This window comes from Panulirus ornatus, chromosome 35, assembly GCF_036320965.1.
Source record: "Panulirus ornatus isolate Po-2019 chromosome 35, ASM3632096v1, whole genome shotgun sequence".
Lineage (NCBI taxonomy): Eukaryota > Metazoa > Arthropoda > Malacostraca > Decapoda > Palinuridae > Panulirus > Panulirus ornatus.
Genome location: NC_092258.1, coordinates 2,540,001 through 2,560,000, shown reverse-complemented (window position 1 = coordinate 2,560,000; position 20,000 = coordinate 2,540,001). Strand labels below are relative to the sequence as shown.

The 20,000-nt window shown below is 46.6% G+C and overlaps 1 protein-coding gene across 4 annotated transcripts in view; it reads left to right on the top strand.

The window, feature by feature from the left end:
* LOC139760076 (cell adhesion molecule Dscam2-like) overlaps nucleotides 1-20,000 on the top strand; it is a 217,225-nt gene that overhangs the window by 24,145 nt on the left and 173,080 nt on the right. For all 4 annotated transcript variants that reach the window (XM_071682875.1, XM_071682877.1, XM_071682876.1 and 1 more), the window contains exon 2: nucleotides 16,313-16,400. In XM_071682875.1, the coding sequence (XP_071538976.1) occupies nucleotides 16,346-16,400 (55 nt within the window). In that variant the 5' untranslated portion in view covers nucleotides 16,313-16,345. The remainder of the gene's footprint in view (nucleotides 1-16,312; nucleotides 16,401-20,000) is intronic.

Below are 20,000 nucleotides of genomic sequence, written 5' to 3'. Positions count from 1 at the left end.
TAAGTGTGTGTGTGTGTGTGTGTGTGTGTGTGTGTGTGTGTGTGTGTGTGTGTGTGGGGTTAATCTGAGCAATCACATTGGTACTTGTGTAATCATCTCTCAACGCTGATTAACGTCAGCTTCATCGTTTATCCTTGCCAGTTAAGAGAGAGAGAGAGAGAGAGAGAGAGAGAGAGAGAGAGAGAGAGAGAGAGAGAGAGAGAGAGAGCTGTTCAGGGGAGGGAATAAGCCATGAAGGAAGCCAAGGGAGGGTAGAGTGACCGTAGCGTGACCTGGTGTCTGGATCCCTCCCTCTCCTGGTGATGTAGTCGACCATAAATTACTTAAGTTTTATGCGTATCCATCAGTTAGGCCGGGCCAGCGACCTGCTCGTTATGCATGGTTAGTCTGAGTCATGACAGAGATGAGTGGAGCGTCTCTCTGTCTGTCTCTCTCTCTCTCTCTCTCTCTCTCTCTCTCTCTCTCTCTCTCTCTCTCTCTCTCTCTCTCTCTCTCTCTATTTGTCTATCTATCTATCTATCATCTATCTATCTGTCTATATATATATATATATATATATATATATATATATATATTTATATATTTGTACATATTCGCCATTGCCCGTGTTAGCGACGTAGCATTAAGAACAGAGGACTGAACCTCAGAGGAAAAATCCTCACTTGGCCCTCTTCTGTGTTCTTTCTTTGGGAAAAGTGAAAATTGATTTCTGTTCAGACTCGCTTTTATACCCAAGTGTATTCCAGGTAGGAGAAGTAAGAGAGGCAGACAGATAACAAGAAATATCACAAGATAGATAACAAGATAGATAACAAGATAGATAACAAGAAAGATCACAAGATAGATAACAAGATAGATAACAAGAGAGCATCGTTCATAAGGAAGTAATTTGAAAGGTCAGTCGATGGCTGACAGGGGGGTAGAGGGAGGAGCACCTGGACCCCCAGCAAACATTTAATAACATGTTGAAAGTTTTTATGAACCATTGACCAGGACGAGGAAAGGTAGCAGGTATGATAGAGGACATTAGCCTGGAGGGCAGGTAAGTCTCCTGTACACAGTGGTAACTCTGTGATATAACGATATACTTACAACGAACGACAACTTAAAGTATTAGACGACTATTATCTTCCGGGACGACGAAGAATGGGTCGGTAGACTGCCATCTTACCGAACTATTGTCATAGAGGAACACAAAACAGTGGGAGACATTACCCGCCTTGTGGAAGTACATGATAGTGATGAAGTATTAGTATCGAGGTATTTCAAGGCGAGAAGTAAAGAGAGAGATATGGAACATATCGTTAAGGTACAGCAGTACTCCAGCCGTGACTTATATATACAGTCCAAAAAAAGAAAACTTGTTGGTGTTGAGAGCAAGATAAAAATGCCTCAAATTGTTATTGTTGGTTGAAATGGCTGTTGGTTGTCTGTAGTTGTTTCGTTCTTTTTTTTAAGTTATTAGTTCACAGTGAACTTTCTAAAAGGTAGGAACTTGGCGATAGAACACACTCGTGTTATATTGGCCTGTCCCGCGTATGGGATATATATATATATATATATATATATATATATATATATATATATATATATATATATATATATAACACATGACAAGAGCGCATTTCCACTGGTGTTGTATATGAGTATCGCCCTACGTGGCGGGAGGGAAGGCGTGACCCAGCGAACTGTCGTGGGACGCAACTTTGCGATGCGGAAGGCAACCTCCTCTGAAGGGAGACATACATAATGACCATCATCAATCAGGACTTGTGGCGACTTTAATTAAATCCTGTTTCCCCCTCACGTGGGATGTTGGTTTCATAACACCAAGAGGCATTGTCCGCGGGATATGTATATATATACGTATGTATGACTCCAGCTCCAGCTACGGTGGGGAGGAGGAGGGAGGGGGGTTGAACCCGGGTCTCTTATACAGGAGAGCTATTGTGTGCTGGTTCTCGTATCGGGGGTTCTATTTTAAGCCCTGGCTGGTTATTTTTTTTAAATTAAAGTGACTTCCATACCGCAGTACTGGTCTAGTATTACATCGACCTTTCACCTGCTCTCTGTGTGTGTGTGTGTGTGTGTGTGTGTGTGTGTGTCTGTGTGTGTGTGTGTGTGTGTGTGTGTGTGTGTGTGGTAGAACAGGACTGGTCGTACGAGAGCTGAAGCTGTGGATAATAACCAAGCGTACGAGATCAAAATAATTCGTCCTGATCGTATTGCTGACGTGATCCACTTCAAGGATGTAATAAAGGTTAATTGTCTTTAGTTTAGTGAACGTTAAAGCTAACGTAACTCGCACCTTATGGGATTGTGAGGCGCTTCCTATCACAACCTGGGACGGAGCAGTGTTGTGCTGGGAGTTAGGAGCCCCGAGACGGAGCTGTGAGTACCTCGTATAATGACCTATTCTGGAAGGGTCTCGTCTTATATCAGGGTATACGAGGTTATATCCTAAGGCCGGCCGGGGTTATACCAGCATATTAATCTCCGCAAACCCATCCCACTCAGACTGGGAGTGGGGGGGTGGGGGGTCAAAAGGGATCTTGGCAAGGGGGTTTTAAGCCCTGCCAACAACAGAGAGTTGGTTTTTGTTGAGAAGATTCGACAGAACTTTGTCTCGGTGTTAAGGGAGGCTATTGACACCGACAGTGTAAGTCTGGTGTTCAGCAGAGCAAAGGAGCACAGAGCAGTGAGAGCGGTTTAAAAGGTTTCTGCAGGCGCCCGGGTACCAAATCAGGCATGGCATCATCAGAGGCATGAGTTAAAAGATATAAGACGATGTGTTGGGTGGAGGCGTGATGGTGTGGGTGGAAGAGGAGCATCTCTGGCTGGGGCATCAAAGTTGCTCAGTTCAGTTTTATCATAACCACGATGTCCCCCATCTTACACCGTGTTGGTCACAATACTCTTGTCGCAAGGGCGCCTGCACGCCGGAGGATGGAGCACATCCCGTCTGTTGGTTGGTGTGGGACGGGTCTACGTGGATGGAGCTGGGATACATGGAAATGTCAGGACCATTATTCAATATTTTCTAGAGTTACGGAAGCATATCCTTCCACGAGAATCTCTCTTAAGTCTACTGTAGTAGACAGAAGTCTGAGTGGAGACATAGAATTGACGGGGGGATACAGGGGAAGCATGTACGACGATGAGAAAGACGGAGAGGGGCGCTGAGGAAAATACAGGAAGCAGAAATAAGCTATACATCAAATAACAGTAGGGACCAAAGACAGACAGACAGACGGATGCTGGAGTCCACGGGTGGATGGGGTTAGGAAGAGGGAGGTTGTGGAGGTGGGGGTTGTGAGGGAGCTGAGGGAGGGAACGGAAAAATGGAAAAATATTCGTGAGTGCGAGGACAAAAATATTGGTTGGTAGTGGGAGTGTGAGTGAGTGAGGAGGACCTGGAGGGGTCGTAAACATTGTGGGAGCACCAGGCCAGAGGACGACCCGCCTCCCCTCCTCACACCAACCCCACCACCACTGTCATCCTCACACCATATATATATATATATATATATATATATATATATATATATATATATATATATATATATATATATATGTATATGTATGTATATGTGTGTGTGTGTGTGTGTGTATGTGTGTATGTATGATGCTGATTGGTGCTGCACACACCACAGTAGTTTTTTAAGTTTTAGTTAGTAACTGTCAGGTCGTCGCTGTGATTAAACACACACACACACACACACACACACACACACACACACACACACACACACTGAAAGTTATTTCAGAGTACTGAGCAGTTACACTTCTTTAAGCACCCTTTGTAGGGACGTTCATCAAAATTAGTCTAATCGGTCTGCATATTCCTCAGTATATATACCCAGAATAGCGTTAATGATACACCATTGTAACTCTGTAAAGGATTTGGTTGTGTAACAAAAGCTTTTGTCCTTGATAAACCGCCATGAATATGCCCAAGTATGAGGGGATGGGAACCTCCATGTGGAACACCCTGTGTGTATAAACTTCTACACGTACATACACCCCACACATCTCATCAGAGCTTCAGCCCTAATCAGTCGTAACGTAATTACCATCAAAGCCAAGCTTGAGCTACGGAGGAGTCTCTCATTCCATAGTTCACAGACATCCTCAGTGAGCGTTGTCGGTCTGTGTGTGTCCAATAGGCCATCTGCGCCACCTTCCAGCACCTCACGTGTTTGGCGCCCCACAGGACACAAACAGGTGACGCCTTTGTTTCCTCGCTCATATGTTTGGTACCTTGAATGATGACGTACCTGCTCTATGGAATAAAGTTGATGACTCTGCCCTTGTTGTCGGGGGTGACAACTACTTCTCCGACGGCATATCCCAAACAGAACGCCCTTGATACCTTCCAGAAATGGACTAACATCAACCACGTCACCGTCAACCAAACCAAGACCGCTAATCATGCACATCAACCTTGATTCCATCTCACTAGACCCCCCAGCCTCCTTCAGGTTGATCATTCAGTCCACCAAGCTTCTCAGTGTCACGTTGGAGAATTTCTAAGGTAGAAGAAACTCGTACCACACAACTTTCCGCCACCGTCCCCTTCTACCGCTTGAGATCCCTCGTCCCCAAGTTGCAGTTCGTCACCATAACCACATCGAGCCCATCCAAACTCATGAACACCGCTATAAGAACAGCCCTCATCCTAACGTTTGTAATTATCCTATTTCTATAGCCAATAGTAACAGTTGATGAAACAAACTATTTATCATTATCATTATTATCATTATTTTATTAACTGTTATTATTGTTATTATTATCAAGGCTTTGCCACCATCATCATCATTCACTGCCATCATCCCCTTCACCGCCGCCTACCATCACAGCCACCATCACATAGCACTGTACTGCCCCAGGCAGGAGAACCACCTCCCCTGGCCAGCCACCTGACCTGCAGGAGATAAAGCAGAGTTATTTCCCTCGCCGTGGGAGTCTGGACCAGGCGAGCCGTAGTTCACGCGTCACAACTTCCCCCATATGTCTTTATCTCCCCACGCCTCCTCCCCCACACCCCACGCCTCCTCCCCCACACCTCCCATCCACCTCCTCGCACTCGCCTCTTTATCTCCCCACGCCTCCTTCCCCACACCTCCCATCCACCCCCTCGCACTCGCCCCAGAAATATCTATCATAAAGTTGGTCAAGTCGCCCACATCAATTTACATGGCCGATATGTTTACGTCGGGTAGACGGGAGTTCCGTTCTTCGTCTCGCTGTTTATTTTTCCCTGTTTGACCGAGGCAGTATATATATATATATATATATATATATATATATATATATATATATATATATATATATATATATATATATATATATATATATATATTGTCATTTGCTTCCTGTTAAAAAGGTGGAATATCAGCAATTCGTAGAAAATTTGCTCAATCATTATTTGTTCACGTTCCTCTCTCTCTCTCTCTCTCTCTCTCTCTCTCTCTCTCTCTCTCTCTCTCTCTCTCTCTCTCTCTCTCTCTCTCTCTCTCTCTCTCTCTCTCAATTTGTATTCTGAAATCCCCTCTCGTTTGCGAAAGCTCATTGCACTCCATCTTCACGGGCACACACACACACACACACACCACCTCTGAGGAGAACGTAAAGTACCGGAATTTTTCCCGTGGCTCATCATAAGCCGCGCTGTGATGGACTACTGTGCTGGACCACCTGGACGTGGCCAGGAACAGCGAGAGAGAGAGAAGGAGAGCAAGTAAATCTTGAAGAGAGATAGAGATAGATATATAGAGAGATAGATTAAAGGAGAGAGAGAGGGATAGATAGATAGATAGATAGATAGATAGAGAGAGAGAGAGAGAGAGAGAGAGAGAGAGAGAGAGGTTCGTACGTATATGATATGCTTTCTTGGTAAAGTTGGGTGTGGGAGAGTTGCAGCAAGTGAGAGGAAGGCAAATACGGCCATTGGCCAGTACAACGTCCATAAGTCTTGTCGGACTGTGGTTAGTGTGTGTGTGTGTGTGTGTGTGTGTGTGTGTGTGTGTGTGTGTTGGTTGAGGTGGGGGTTGGTGGGGGAGGTTGTAGGAAAATGAAAGGGTGTACCCACAATCTCAAGTTACCTGAGGGCTGGTGAGGGCCGCCACTTCAATACCTGAGAGTTGACGAGGGTCCTCCTCATAATAGCTAAGGGCCACCACTGCAGTACCTCTCGGATGATAACAATTGAGGAGTACCAAGAGCCCACCACCGCGATATCGAAGGGGCGAGGAGGCCTTCCCCTTAGTAACTAAGGGCTACTCAGGATCGTGATCACAGTGGTTAAGGGGCTCCCGGAGCAACATAGGGCCATAGCAACATAGGGAGGTGCTCCCTGACTACTTGAGAACGGTTAAGAAAGAAGACGTCCCCTCCGACACGCACCACAGTCACCTCCCCAGCGGGCGAGTGAGTTGTAAAGGGGGAAACTGAACGACTGCGGGGCAAGAACTGGCCTCTCCGTGGCGGAGGGAGGCGACCGGGGAAAATAATCAGCAAATGACAGACAAAAATGCAGCAGTGAAGGAGCGAGAGATGGACGAAGGTCAGTAAATTATTCAAGAAGTAACGCTAGAAGCATGAGGAATGGAAAGACACTGAGACTTCATTCACAGGAAACGAGACAGTGGAAGAGAGAGTGAGAGAAGGAGACAGCAATAATACGGGAAGGAGGGAGGTAGAAGGAGGAAATATTGGACGATAGTTGATGAAACGAGGAATCAGAAATGAGCTAGGGAGACGGAGTGATAAAGATAGGGATGTAGAGTTGGCCTGGTGTTTGAGGAGGGAAGGTCGACTCTATAATAGACCAATTAAGCACCACTGCTGAGGGTAGGGAGGTGCTGGGCAATGCAGGTGTTCCGTACAGGTGGCTACACTCATTCTTCTTTCCTTGTAAATGAGACGTCTCGTGCGGGAACCTAAGCAACAGGTGCACGCCAGGTCAGTAAAGTGACCCGGGTTACGACGTAATCTGTGGCTGGAGTTCACAGGGACGTGGTCGATATCAAGTTTCATCAGTAACACATAAAGTTTTATCTATCGGGTATCTTAGAGGTCAATAAACCAGGAATGAGATGCATAATACTTTACGAGCGTGTGATTACGTTATCGAGAATCAATTGCAGAGCCTCGCGCACACACACACACACACACACACACACACACACACACACACACACACACACATACGCTCGCACACACACGCACACACTCGCACACACGCACACACACACACACACACACACACACACACACACACACACACACACACACACACACACACACGAGGGCAGCATATAAGCGAGCGAATTTTTGCGTGGGCCAGAATAAACAGCGGCGGGTGGACGTCGCCATGAGACGGCTTTATGTGAGCAGGAACCGCGGGAGGAGAAGAGAAGCTCGTATATAAGGCGTTGGGTGGGGGAGGAGAGGAGAGGGAAGGTGCGTAAGATGTGCAGACTTGGTAATGCTGGCCTGGGAGAGTTGGGGAGAGGGAGGGAGGGAGAAGCGATGAGAGGACACCGTGCTCTGGGGGCCTCGTGCACCTACCTACCTCCATAACTCACACTGATCGAAGGCTAATGTTGAGTGAGGGTGTGGGGGAGTGAGGGAGGGAGGGAGGGTGGTAGATACCAGCATCGCCAAGTTATTGGCAGGCTGATGAGGAGGGGTCCCAGCTACCTGAGGGGACGGTGGGCACCATGCACCACCACCAGGACCAGGACCAGGGGGTAATGGTGACATGTGGGGAGGAGAGGACGGGGTGGGGTCGCAGGACAAACTTACGCAATTATTTTTTTTTCTCCCTTTCAGCAGTAGGATTATATACGTATCTTGGCCTGTACTTAGACCATTTTGATGACCAGAAATAAGCCAGATTAAAAGTGGCAATTTATATACGTATTCCAACTTGTGTTTCCTCTCGTGATCAGCGTCTACAACATGTTCTTCCTCAAGGTATCCGACGTTTGAATTAGGATATATTTTCCGTTACGCTTCCTATAGAATATCCACGTCAGTATATTGTGGCTGTACCACGTGTTCTTCCTCCGTGGATATTTTTCCCGCTGGCTGATGTGCCGCTGGGAATAGCGTGATGGGGAGGGGCCTTGTGCCCAGCCTACTATCCTGTCTCCATACATGTAAATTAGGAATTTAGGATACCATTACCGAACTCCGGGAGATAACCTCATCATAGCCCATCAGTTCTTCTATTATGTGGCCTTCCCAAGTGTACCATAGGGTCGATGAGAAACCCCACGCTACCTGAGGCACGGTGATGGGTCCACATAATATATGAGGCCCTGTGAGGTGTCCCATATTTTCTGGGGGTTAATAAGACCCATTAGTGTGAGAGCTAGTAATGGCTCCGTACTATTTAAGGGATGAGGCGGGTCCTATACTACTTGCGGGTTATTATGAGTTCCACACTTCCTGAAGAGTGGCATGGGACCCTGCCTTACCCTGGTAGTCCACGTGGGCCTCCACATTACCTGACGACTGATGAGGGCTCTCACACACCTGAGGGCGGGCTGGTTGGGGCCAACACGTTACCTAAGGGAAAAATCTTTCGTTACCACCGAACTTCTGACGCACAAACCCTACACACGAAGCTAAAGTCTGAGCCATATTTATGCCAACGTCTAGGACTCAGCTAAACATGTGCTGCACCTAGCCCACAACCACAGCTAAGCCTGTTTCCTTTAAGCTTTTAAGCTACAGCTGAGTCTTCTTATCCGGTAAATCTCCCTCACACCTAAGGTCTGCATCACCTCAAACCCCCTCCATGCTTTTCCACAGCTAATTCTTTTACAATAAAGCTTCGCACCACAGCTAGACTAACCTCACAGCTAAAACAGTTCCAAGTCTTGGCCTCCCTCACACCTAAGATTACCGTTAGCAAAGCTTCTTCAGCTAAATAATATCCGCTAATTTTCAGCCTCAGCTAACACCTCTCATGACTAAAGCTTCCATGCAGCTAAGTCTCTCCCTCATATAAGCTTCCTCATAAGTTAAGCCCAGTCGTACCTCAGCTGCATTCTTGGCAGGTAATCATGCGCTACAGCTAAGCGTTTTTTTACAGTTTAGAATCTCACATCGGTGTCTCCGACAGCAATGACTCTCTCAGTGATAAGCTTCCATTACTGCTGAGTCTTCGTCCAGCTAAGCCCCGGTACAGCTAAGCCTCCTTCTCAGCAAAGTCACACAAGGAAGCTTGAGCGAGTGTGGGGCGCGAAGGGCGCTCACCTGATGGGGGGAACGAGTGGAAGGGAAGGAGGATGGGAGAGTGAATGGTGCAGGAGATAAGAGGAGAGAGAGAGAGAGAGAGAGAGAGAGAGAGAGAGAGAGAGAGAGAGAGAGGCCAACAGCAGAATAGGGAAGGATTGGTGGAGAAAATAAGAATTTGAACTGTGAAATAACGGAGGCAAAAGAGAAGTGAAAAAAAAAACATGTGTGTGTGTGTGTGTGTGTGTGTGTGTGTGTGTGTGTAGAGAACATGGAAATGGGTGAATAATGGGGTGTGTGGTGGAGGGGGTGGGGGTGGGGGGTGAGAACCTGATGATGCATGGATGAACGCAGACATGATGGGTCGGCGCGTGAATGCCTCGTGGATGATGAATACTGCATACATCTCAAGGGTCACATGTGAAATATATGGCAGACGAATTTATCACTGATTCTTTTTTTTTATCTTTGTGTGTCTATCTATCTGTTTATCTGTGTATCTTTCTATCTGTCCTATCAATCTATTTATCTGTGTGTCTGTTTTTTTTTATCTATCCATCTCTATGTATGTATGTAACAGTCTGTCTGTCTATCTTCCTATCTACCTGTATATCATCATTACACTCACCCACCCCTTAAGTACTTCCATACTTATATAAGTTATCTTTACCTTTGTTACTTTACACAAGTAGATTCGTCAAGTGAGACTGACACAGACGACGTTGTAATTATCAAGGAGCGTACGGACCTGTTGCTGAATTATGTATATAATCAGTAATCAACGTACGAGTGATACAATTATCAAATTTCAAACGTAGTGGGGAAAATTGTAGCGTATGAGTCGATCGTCAAACTTCAACATTTCACGCTCTGGAATTTAACGAGCCACTCCGGAGTGGTGAACGAGCCACTCGGGAGTGGTTAACGAGCCACTCTGGAGTGGTTTCACGAGCTACTACGGAGTGGTTAACGAGCCCCTCTGGAGGGATTTATCTGTCATCTGCCAAGGTCTGCGAGGTCAGGTGCCTCTGATTTGTGCGTTACTCGTCGTTGTTCAGTGTAACACACGTCTTGGTTTGACGTTATACACACACACACACACACACACACACACACACACACACACACACACACACACACACATTTTTTTTCCATGAGAAAATAAGGAATTCAAATTTCCCGCGGGGCGGAATACGCATGTATATGGCAGAGCGCGTGCCGTACATCTTGACGTGGGCAGGGAGCCGCGAGAGGAGAGGTGAGTAGGTAATATACAAGGTGTGAGGGAGGGAGGGAGGGAGAGGCGTGTGAGATGTGTCGGCCTCGTAATGTTCCTTGGGGGGGAACGTGGGAGAGGCCAGAGGAAGAGAGAGCGAGGGAGAGGAGTGTGAGTGTATGAGGAAGGTGAGGAGGCCTCGTGAGGCGCTGGTCTGTCCTCATAACTTACCTTCCGTCGATAAATAGCGGAAGGGAGCAACCACCATCCATGTTATTATTATGTAAGGGTTGGTGAGGGAAGGGCGGCCACCACCCCGCTCCCCACGCTGTGCCGAGGGTTAGGTAAGTAAGTAAGTAAGTAAGAGCCTCCACTGAAGACTGGCGCCTGTAGAAGGCCTCCCTTAGTGACCAACACTAAAGTTATCATTGATCATCTCACACAGTATATGCTAACGCTAAACCTATTCCCCACAGCTAAGCTTCCCACCCACCAGCCCGCCTGGCCACAGCTAACCCCCTCGTCAGCTTGCCTTCGCCACAGCTTACCCCTACCGTCAGCAAGGCTCTCTTGCAACTAACCCCCCCCCCCCCCCCCCCAGCACCACGTCAGCCTAGCCTCTCCAACAGCCAAAGGCAGCCGTCCTCCACAGCTAAATGACTGGAAGGTTTGAACGACACTCGTTGGCCAAAGAATTAAACGAGGCAGAGAGGAAGTGGTAATTAAACGATGGATGGCGGGAAACGAAGCGGAACAAGACGGCGGACGCGACATGAGAGAGAGAGAGAGAGAGAGAGAGAGAGAGAGAGAGAGAGAGAGAGAGAGAGAGAGAGAGGAAGTGTGAGAGATAAGAATATGAAAAATATACCAATAAGTGAATTGATGGAGAAGAGACGTAACGAGAGGGCAACAAGACTGTATAACGAAACACGGGAGAAAAATGGAGAGGGAAAGTTTACGTCGGGGAGCATGCAAATTAGGTAATAAATCAGGTGTGTAGCCGTAATGATGGAGAGGGGATGAGGGGAGGAGGCAGGATAGATGGAGATAGATACGGGGAGAAAACCTGTTACTTGAGTACGGGGTTCGGAAGATGGCTGCAGCGAGGTGGGGAAATGAGCTAACCCATCATTAAGCTTTCAGCCTGGTTCTGGATCGTTAGGTTCCACACACCAGTAGTTCATGTTCCATCATTCCGTAGTCCAAGGAATTATTGTTCGATGATCAGAGGTGTGGCTCGGTGTATGCTGCCTCACCACGCATCCCGCCAGAACCTGGGGAGTCGCTCGTCAAAATTGTCTTGGTCTCACTGTGTATTATTTTGCTGGAGATGTGACGAGCTACTTCGAGAGGTTGACAGATTGTTAGCTGGGAGTTTTGAGAGTCAGTCGCTGAGGATTGGCACGTTGTCCGTTCATGGTTTAACCGTGTAGCTTGGCAAGGGTTTACGGCTCACACACGTATCTCGAGGGGTTTAAGAGCCTCATTCCACGTCCCCTGTAGGTTCAGTGGTTGATAGCCACTGGCATGGTGGGTAGCGCCGCCTGGGAGGCCCTATATAAAGCAATCACAAGCTGGTAATTTTCCAGGATTTACACATAAACTGTAAGTCTGTGATCCGTGTACATCTCTGGAAGTACTACAGTTTATACATCTTACTGAAGTCTTTTTCCTTGAATCTTTTTCCTAAATAACTTTATCTCCGCTTCTCCTTCTCGTCCTCCTTCCAGGTCAGTCTGTGATCATTGCCTTGCTCATGCCTTTCTTCTTCCCAATCGATATCGATCTATTTCCACGTAGTGCGACATGGTTCTTAGGTTCTCATTGTATTTATCTCCTCTGGCAACGTTGTTTGATCTCGTGGTTGTCCCTCCCTCATGTCTCGCACGTTCTCTGTCATGTGATCTTGTTCATTGTTGTCTTGAGTTTTGTTTGCTGTCCTTCAGACTCCTAGCTGGGAATTGTTGGCACACACACACACACACACACACACACACACACACGGAACAGTGAGTGTGAAAGATAAACGAAGACGCGCGAGGTGTGTGTGTGTGTGTGTGTGTGTGTGTGTGTGTGTGTGTGGGTGGGTGGGTGTGTGTGTGTGTGTGTGTGTGTGTGTCTGTCTTGTGCATCGTAATTAACCGTTTGGCTCAAGTATGTCATAACATCGCTCATTAAGCCGGTCGTGGCCAGCGATCCAACCAGAGCCAGGGCCAGGATCAGGGGGGCGGGGGTCAGGGCCAGGGTCAGGGCGGGGGTCAGGGTCAGGGTCAGGGGCGAGGGTCAGGGTCAGGGTCAGGGGGCGGGGGTCAGGGTCAGGGACGGGGGTCAACTTGGGAACTTCGTCCGTGGCCATAACCTGTGTAATTGGATCTCTCTAACCTGAAGCAGGGCGGGTCCTCCCGCTCCACACTCTCTCCCAACTTTGATCATTCTAAATGTTTGGGGGGACCTAAAGTTCTGTACTTTCTACACTTTTTGGCACGCAAAGTTTGGTAGTTCTAAAGTTTTTGATTTTGAACTTTGGTAGTTTTCAACATCAGGATGTAGATTAGGTAATACCAAACTTTGGGCGACCTGAACTGATGTAGTACTGAACTTTGAAATCTGAAGTTTGGGTAGTACTGAATTTTGGGATCTAAACTTGTTAAGGACTAAACTTTGGGGATCAAAGCGTCTGGTTTTCAACTGGAATCAAACCACAAGCTGCTTTTTTTTAAACCCTTATTAATATGTTTGGTATTTAGTATTGGGTGTTTAGATTTCAAGTTGTTAAGTCTTATATATTAGCCAGAGAAACTTGGAGGAGAGACGGGGGATTTGAAACTTTATATACTCTATGGAGCCACGAGCTAAGCTCTGATAATGTTATCTTTATAGCATTTCTTTTTATAAGGTTCTCTTTATGTGATATTATCTTTAGGATTTACCTTCTCTCTCTCTCTCTCTCTCTCTCTCTCTCTCTCTCTCTCTCTCTCTCTCTCTCTCTTACACTCCTGTGAGTGGGGTTATGAGGGTCCTGGGGTGGGTTGGGGTACGGGAGAGAGAGAGAGAGAGAGAGAGAGAGAGAGAGAGAGAGAGAGAGAGAGAGAGAGAGAGAGAGGCCCCCACGAAGTATGACCGCCTCATCTGAATTTCATGCTACCATAAGACCGGCCCCGAAAAATTTCACTGGGAATTATAAGCTTTGATTCGTTTTTGATGACTGTTATAAAGTTAGGGTGGCTGGGGGGGGCTTTTTTTTTCTTTCTCTCTCTTTTTTTTTTACTCCTTTTTCGTCTGTGCTTTTGATATCACCCACCGACATCAATATACAGAGTTTACCTCTAGAGCCCTTATTATGTATGTATGTATGTATGTATGTATGTATGTATGTATGTATGTATTCGTATATATGAGTGGGTGTGTGTTCTCTGGCATACGTACAGGAGTTAGACCAGAAGTGTAAGGAGGGGTGGGGGGTGGGGGTGGGGGGTGGGGGTTGGGGGGGGAGGATAATCGTAGATTCCCACATACAGCGAGCAAGCAGCAGCCCTCCCCCCCCCCCTCCCCCCCCCCCCTCCACCATAACTATGCTCACGTCTTGGAGTACGACCGTGTATGATGATGACCCTCAAGCACGACTCAGGGGGTTACGTGGGCACGACGGTACGACTCTTGACCACGACACAACGACCAATGGGGTTATGATGGGCGTGGCCTTTGGCCCTAACCCTTAAAGGTCAGGTCAGAGGTCACTCCAGTTAATAATCTGCAAAAAGTAAGAAAATCATGAAAGGCAGTAAGGGGAATAATTCATCACTGGATTTATCTTTTTTTTTTTACATATTGTATATGATAGAGATTTATCTTATGATAAATTCTCATACATGAGGTAGAGAGAAAAAAATGGAACGGTAAAAAAAATGTCATCAACGTGATGAATGATTTATGATCGGGACTGATGGTAACGTTAGTGTTATTCATGACCCATTATTGATGACACACTGGAGAGTTTGGTGTTGTGGTCATGTGGGGGGAGGTATGGCTTACTCCGCTGCGGGAGGTAGCGTGCGTCACTGCGTTGTGACAGGCGTTTGGTGACGTGCGTCACTGTGTTATGGGATGCGTTTGGTGACGTGCGTGACTGCGTCATGGGATGTGTTTGGTGACGTGCGTGACTGCGTCATGGGATGCGTTTGGTGACGTGCGTGACTGCGTCATGGGATGCGTTTGGTGACGTGCGTGACTGCGTCATGGGATGCGTTTGGTGACGTGCGTGACTGTGTCATAGGGTGCGTTTGGTGACGTGCGTGACTGCGTCATGGAATGTGTTTGGTGACGTGCGTGACTGCGTCATGGGATGCGTTTGGTGACGTGCGTGACTGCGTCATGGGGTGCGTTTGGTGACGTGCGTCACTTTGTAAAGGGAGACATTTGGTCACCTGCGTCACTGCTGTCCGGTGGGAAATTTAGCGTCGTTCGTCACTGCGTCACGTGAAGTAATTTGATGTGCGTCACAGGAGGACGGCGCCGGCCATACCTTGTGCAGCAGAAGACAGGAGCCAACATTATGCAAATTGAATGCCCATCTTACCTCCACAGTAGTTTCCAGCGGGAAGATGACGACGGGAAGACACCAACAGTTTAGTGAGTCAGGAACCCGGACCTCCTCCTGAAGATGGTCCGCTTACTCACACTACACCTACACACACACACTCTCTCTCTCTCTCTCTCTCTCTCTCTCTCTCTCTCTCTCTCTCTCTCTCTCTCTCTCTCTCTCTCTCTCTCTCCCAGAAGACAGCAAGTGGGTGAAGGCTCTCTATTGAACATTTTTTTTTTCTCTTAGATATCTGGTCGAGTTTGAAAACCACAGAAGTTTAAGTGCCGTTAAATAAGTATACGTGAGACTTAACAACACGAGCCTTTAAAGGTTTTTAGGTAACTCACCGGCTCTTTGGGTGAGAGTCAGACATTGCCTAATAACACGTAGAACACGTGTCACAAATCTAGACTTATTATCATGTGAACAGAGTGAACCAATCTGGTGTGTGTGTGTGTGTGTGTGTGTGTGTGTGTGTGTGTGGTGTTAGATCTTGTACTCCTTAGAGACGTTCTGACGATGTTAAGTGACCCCGAAATGTACTTTGACCTGGTCTTGACGATCTTTAACTCGCTCAGAAGTCAGATTAGTTCGGGCAGTTTTAGAGGAAGTCTCCCGCAGTTGGATAAGTTGGGAGGCTGGAGTATGAAGCGGTTGGGAACGAGTTTGCCGCTGGGGTCGGGGTGTGGAGTGGAGGGCATTGTGTTGGCGGAGTCCAGGTGGCGGGGCTTGATCCACGCTGGAGTGTGAAACCTCCTCACAATAACTCTGGCGGACTGGAATGAGAGAGTCTGAAGATGCCTGGTCATATATATATATATATATATATATATATATATATATATATATATATATATATATATATATATATATATACGAATGGTGACTTCGGTCTTTTTAGGGAAGTTCGGGCACATTGATTCGAGCTTAATCTACAATGAAATAGTTTGAATGAAACTTAGATGGTTTAAATGTTTTACACACACACACACACACACACACACAGCATGGGAAGCACTTGATCATACATACAAAGGTGTCACACACCGCAGCGCTTTGTTTAACATGTTAACTCTCTCTCTCTCTCTCTCTCTCTCTCTCTCTCTCTCTCTCTCTCTCTCTCTCTCTCTCTCTCTCTCTCTCTCTAACAGCAAATGTTTCTAAAATCTTCAGGGACAGACCAGCCTCCAGATCTCTTCTTCCCCTTCCTAGTTTCTTTATCCCTGAGAAGATCTCTAACCACCTGGTGTCTCTATCCCTGACAGCCCAGGCTGACACCTGGTGGGCTGACGCGAGCCATGGTCAGCGTCGCCGTCAGGATGATAGCATCTGTACGTCTGCTGGGCCTGCTTGGTGAGTACCCTCTCAAACGCACGACCTTCCGACCCTTCAGCATGACGCTACGTCCCTTGAGAACACAACAGTACGACCCTCGAGCATTATGGCATGGTCTTTGATCTTCCCCTTGAGCGCCAGCTCAAAGACCAGGCCAGGTCAAACAACAGGACAGGTCAAACACCAGGACGGGTCAAACACCAGGCTGGGCCAGGTCATTATACCCAAAGGTCGTACTGTCACGCTCGAGGGTCGTATCGTCGTGATCAAGGGTCGTTCCGTCGTGTCGGACTTACGGTTAGTTTATGTTAATCATCACATTTTTCTATATTACGTCACTGAAGATGGTGAACTCAGGGCGTGTGTCTCAGGGAAGAGAAAATGTGCACACCACTTCTCTCTTTCTCCCCTAGATTTCACAGGACAGTGTATCACTGAGGTATGGACTACGTAGCAAAAACTGTAGATATATACATACGATGGTGTGGAAGTCTGTAGTAAAAATTATTCCCCCATCCCCCATGCTCAGGAAGGTTCCATTATTCACAAAAGTTTTTTCCTTCTCTTCGTGCCGTTGCATGGAAACATTTCACATCCTTTTTAACCCATGGAAATCCGGCAGGGTGTGAATTTCGCCACACAAAAGACGTGTTTTTCACGGGAACAGTCACCTCATTCCGGGAGGGGTCCCGTCTCTCACCGTCAGAACGTCGTCGCTCACATATATATATATATATATATATATATATATATATATATATATATATATATAATCTCTGCCTCGCTGCCTGGAAGTCTTTCCTCCCTCACGCTGCCCCATAGACAAAGGGAGAGGAAGCGAGGAACTGGAGCATAACAGGCCTGGGTCCTCCCACAGGATCGCCCACTTCGTCCGCTACTCCTCTATCTCTCTCCATCACTTCCCCCCTTCTTTCTTTCCTCTTTACCTTCAGACCATCCCACTTCTCCCCACTTCCTTTGTCTTCCACCCCTTCGTCATACACACGCACACCCTCCCATCACGCAAATCCTCTCCCGTTATGGAAAGGCATCATCGTCCACCCAGTATCGCAGGGATGGTTCCGCTGGAGTACTCTCCAGCGGAAAAATGTGGATCCTGCAGGTTGCGATGGTGCCTTGCCTTCCCTCAGTGTCGGCCACAATGGGTGAGTGAAAAAGATGGAATGGATTGAATATTGGAGTGGGAGAGAGAGAGAGAGAGAGAGAGTAAAGATAGGAAGGGATAGAGTGTAAAACTGGTTTATGAAAAAGTAGCGGACATGATTAGAGAGAGAGAGAGAGAGAGAGAGAGAGAGAGAGAGAGAGAGAGAGAGAGAGAGAGAGAGCACCTACATTCAAGTACTTAGGACAATATTTTGCCAAGAAGTATACCTGGTGAAGTCTTCAGGGGAGAGTCTTCATCCCCGCAGCCCGGGCTGGATCCCGGTCGTTTGGTTGACCAAGCTGTTGGAAGCTGCAACCCTCACAGCCTGGCTGGTCTGGTACATCTTGTAATTACATGTCCAGTGCACTCTTAAGCCTCCACTTGTGCATCCCATCCTTCTTCTGATGGTATGATCTAGCCTGCGCGTAGCGCTCACCGCACGTCTGGCTTGATCAATAATACTGTTTCTCTCCGTAGCCACGTTCATTTGATGATGAAAATCGTACGTTCACTATGAACTGTGTCCAACCACATTTCATGTTTTCTTTTTAAATGTAATTGTCGTTGTGTAAACCGTCTTACTTTCTGTAAGTCGTAGGACACTGAGTGATCTAGCCAACTTCCTTGCCAGACTCGCTTATATTTTTGAACGCTATGTCTTTGCGACATTCCAGCAGTTATTTGCAGACGTGATAAATTCTGTTTCTTCCGGGTTGAGCTGCTTCTAGCTCCGGGGCATTGTTCCTGACGCCCCCAGTTTACTGATAAGCATAGATCATCGTGTATTATCTTTTTCTTCTTCCTAATCTGTAGTGTTCGAGTCCATTTAGCCGTTTTATGACGGTTCATGTATTTCATTTGCACGATCTTCGCTTCAGACGGGTTGATGAATTCTCTGCAGGTTAATTATTTCTCACTTGTTTGGCTGGAGACCAGACAACACAGCAGCACACAACTTCGCTTCTTATATGTGGGGGAGATGGAACATGTCAGACAGGAACGGGAAGGTTAAAGAGACGGGAAGGTACAGTAGAGAGGAAAGGTCAGATGAAGAAATTGTGTGGAAGAGGAGAAATAGACAGAAGGAACAGGAGAATGTTAAGACTGAGGAATGAGGTAGATAGATTATATGGAAAAGAATAAAGAGAAGAGGGAGGAATAGGGAAACTATGACAGATGTGGGATAGAGAGATTACACAGAAAATGAGAATGGAGCCGAGTGGAGAGACATAGGAGACAGAATTGGGATTTTGATGTGAAGATCTGTCACGAGGGGAAGTCACAATGATTAATAACTCCTGCCGTTATTTACACTGCTAATGAACGTTATTAGTGATGAGTGGGCGGGTTTAGATGATCAATGGGCGGGTCTTCTTCATCAGGGGGCGGCGCACGAGCCTCACTTGACCAATAAGAAGGCAGAATAACGATATACATACATCACTTGACCAATAGACACACAAGATATGATTAACATATTAGGCTTGATCAACAAATATAAGCTTATTAACAGTAAGGCAGTTAGATACTGGCTCAAGACTCAACCTCATTATAGATATAGTCCAGTTACCCCATATTAAAGCAGATTCAATATTCACTCACAGAAAATGTGCCCACAATAGAAAAACAAAGTATCAGAATATTTTTGGCCATCATTATGTTGGCGGCCATACTTCCGGCCAGCTTATGTAACTATGGTCCCTCCTTGTTTATTGGCAATGAAAAGATTATAAAGTGACAGAATTATAAATTTCATATATTGAAACTGCCGAGATCTTTTTCCGTGTTAGAGGATATATATATATATATATATATATATATATAGATAGATAGATAGATAGATAGATAGATAGATAGATAGACAGATATGATTATAGAAATGTGATTTTCTAATACGGTTGGACGACTTTTGAGCAAGCAGAAACAACCCGTGAAATGACAGAACGACCCATTTGTCATGAGTCCGTCTCAAGCGACAGACAGAGAGACAGGAGCGGTCTGAGGGTCGGCCTCACACGAGACAGAGAAGCCTGTCCTTCCAGCTTTACAAACAGAGGCTGAATATCTACTCTGTGGCATCTGGCACAGGGAAGATTTTCCGTCGTAAACACTGAGAGAGAGAGAGAGAGAGAGAGAGAGAGAGAGAGAGAGAGAGAGAGAGAGAGAGATGATGGAAATCAAGGTCCGACAACTTGCGGAAGGGTTTATGTTGGTCTGTATGTGTGGTGCAATGTAATGATATCATGAGGCGGTCGATTCTCATATATTTATCTCGTCGTCGTAAAGGCACTCACCTCCAGGCACACCAGGGACCAGACGTGAAAATTTGATGGTTTGATATACTAACAAGAAATGTATCATGGGAAGATATGCCAAGCGAAGATATACCAAGAAATGATATGCCAAAGAACGTTATGCCATGAGAAGATATCATACCAAGATGGTATGCTGGA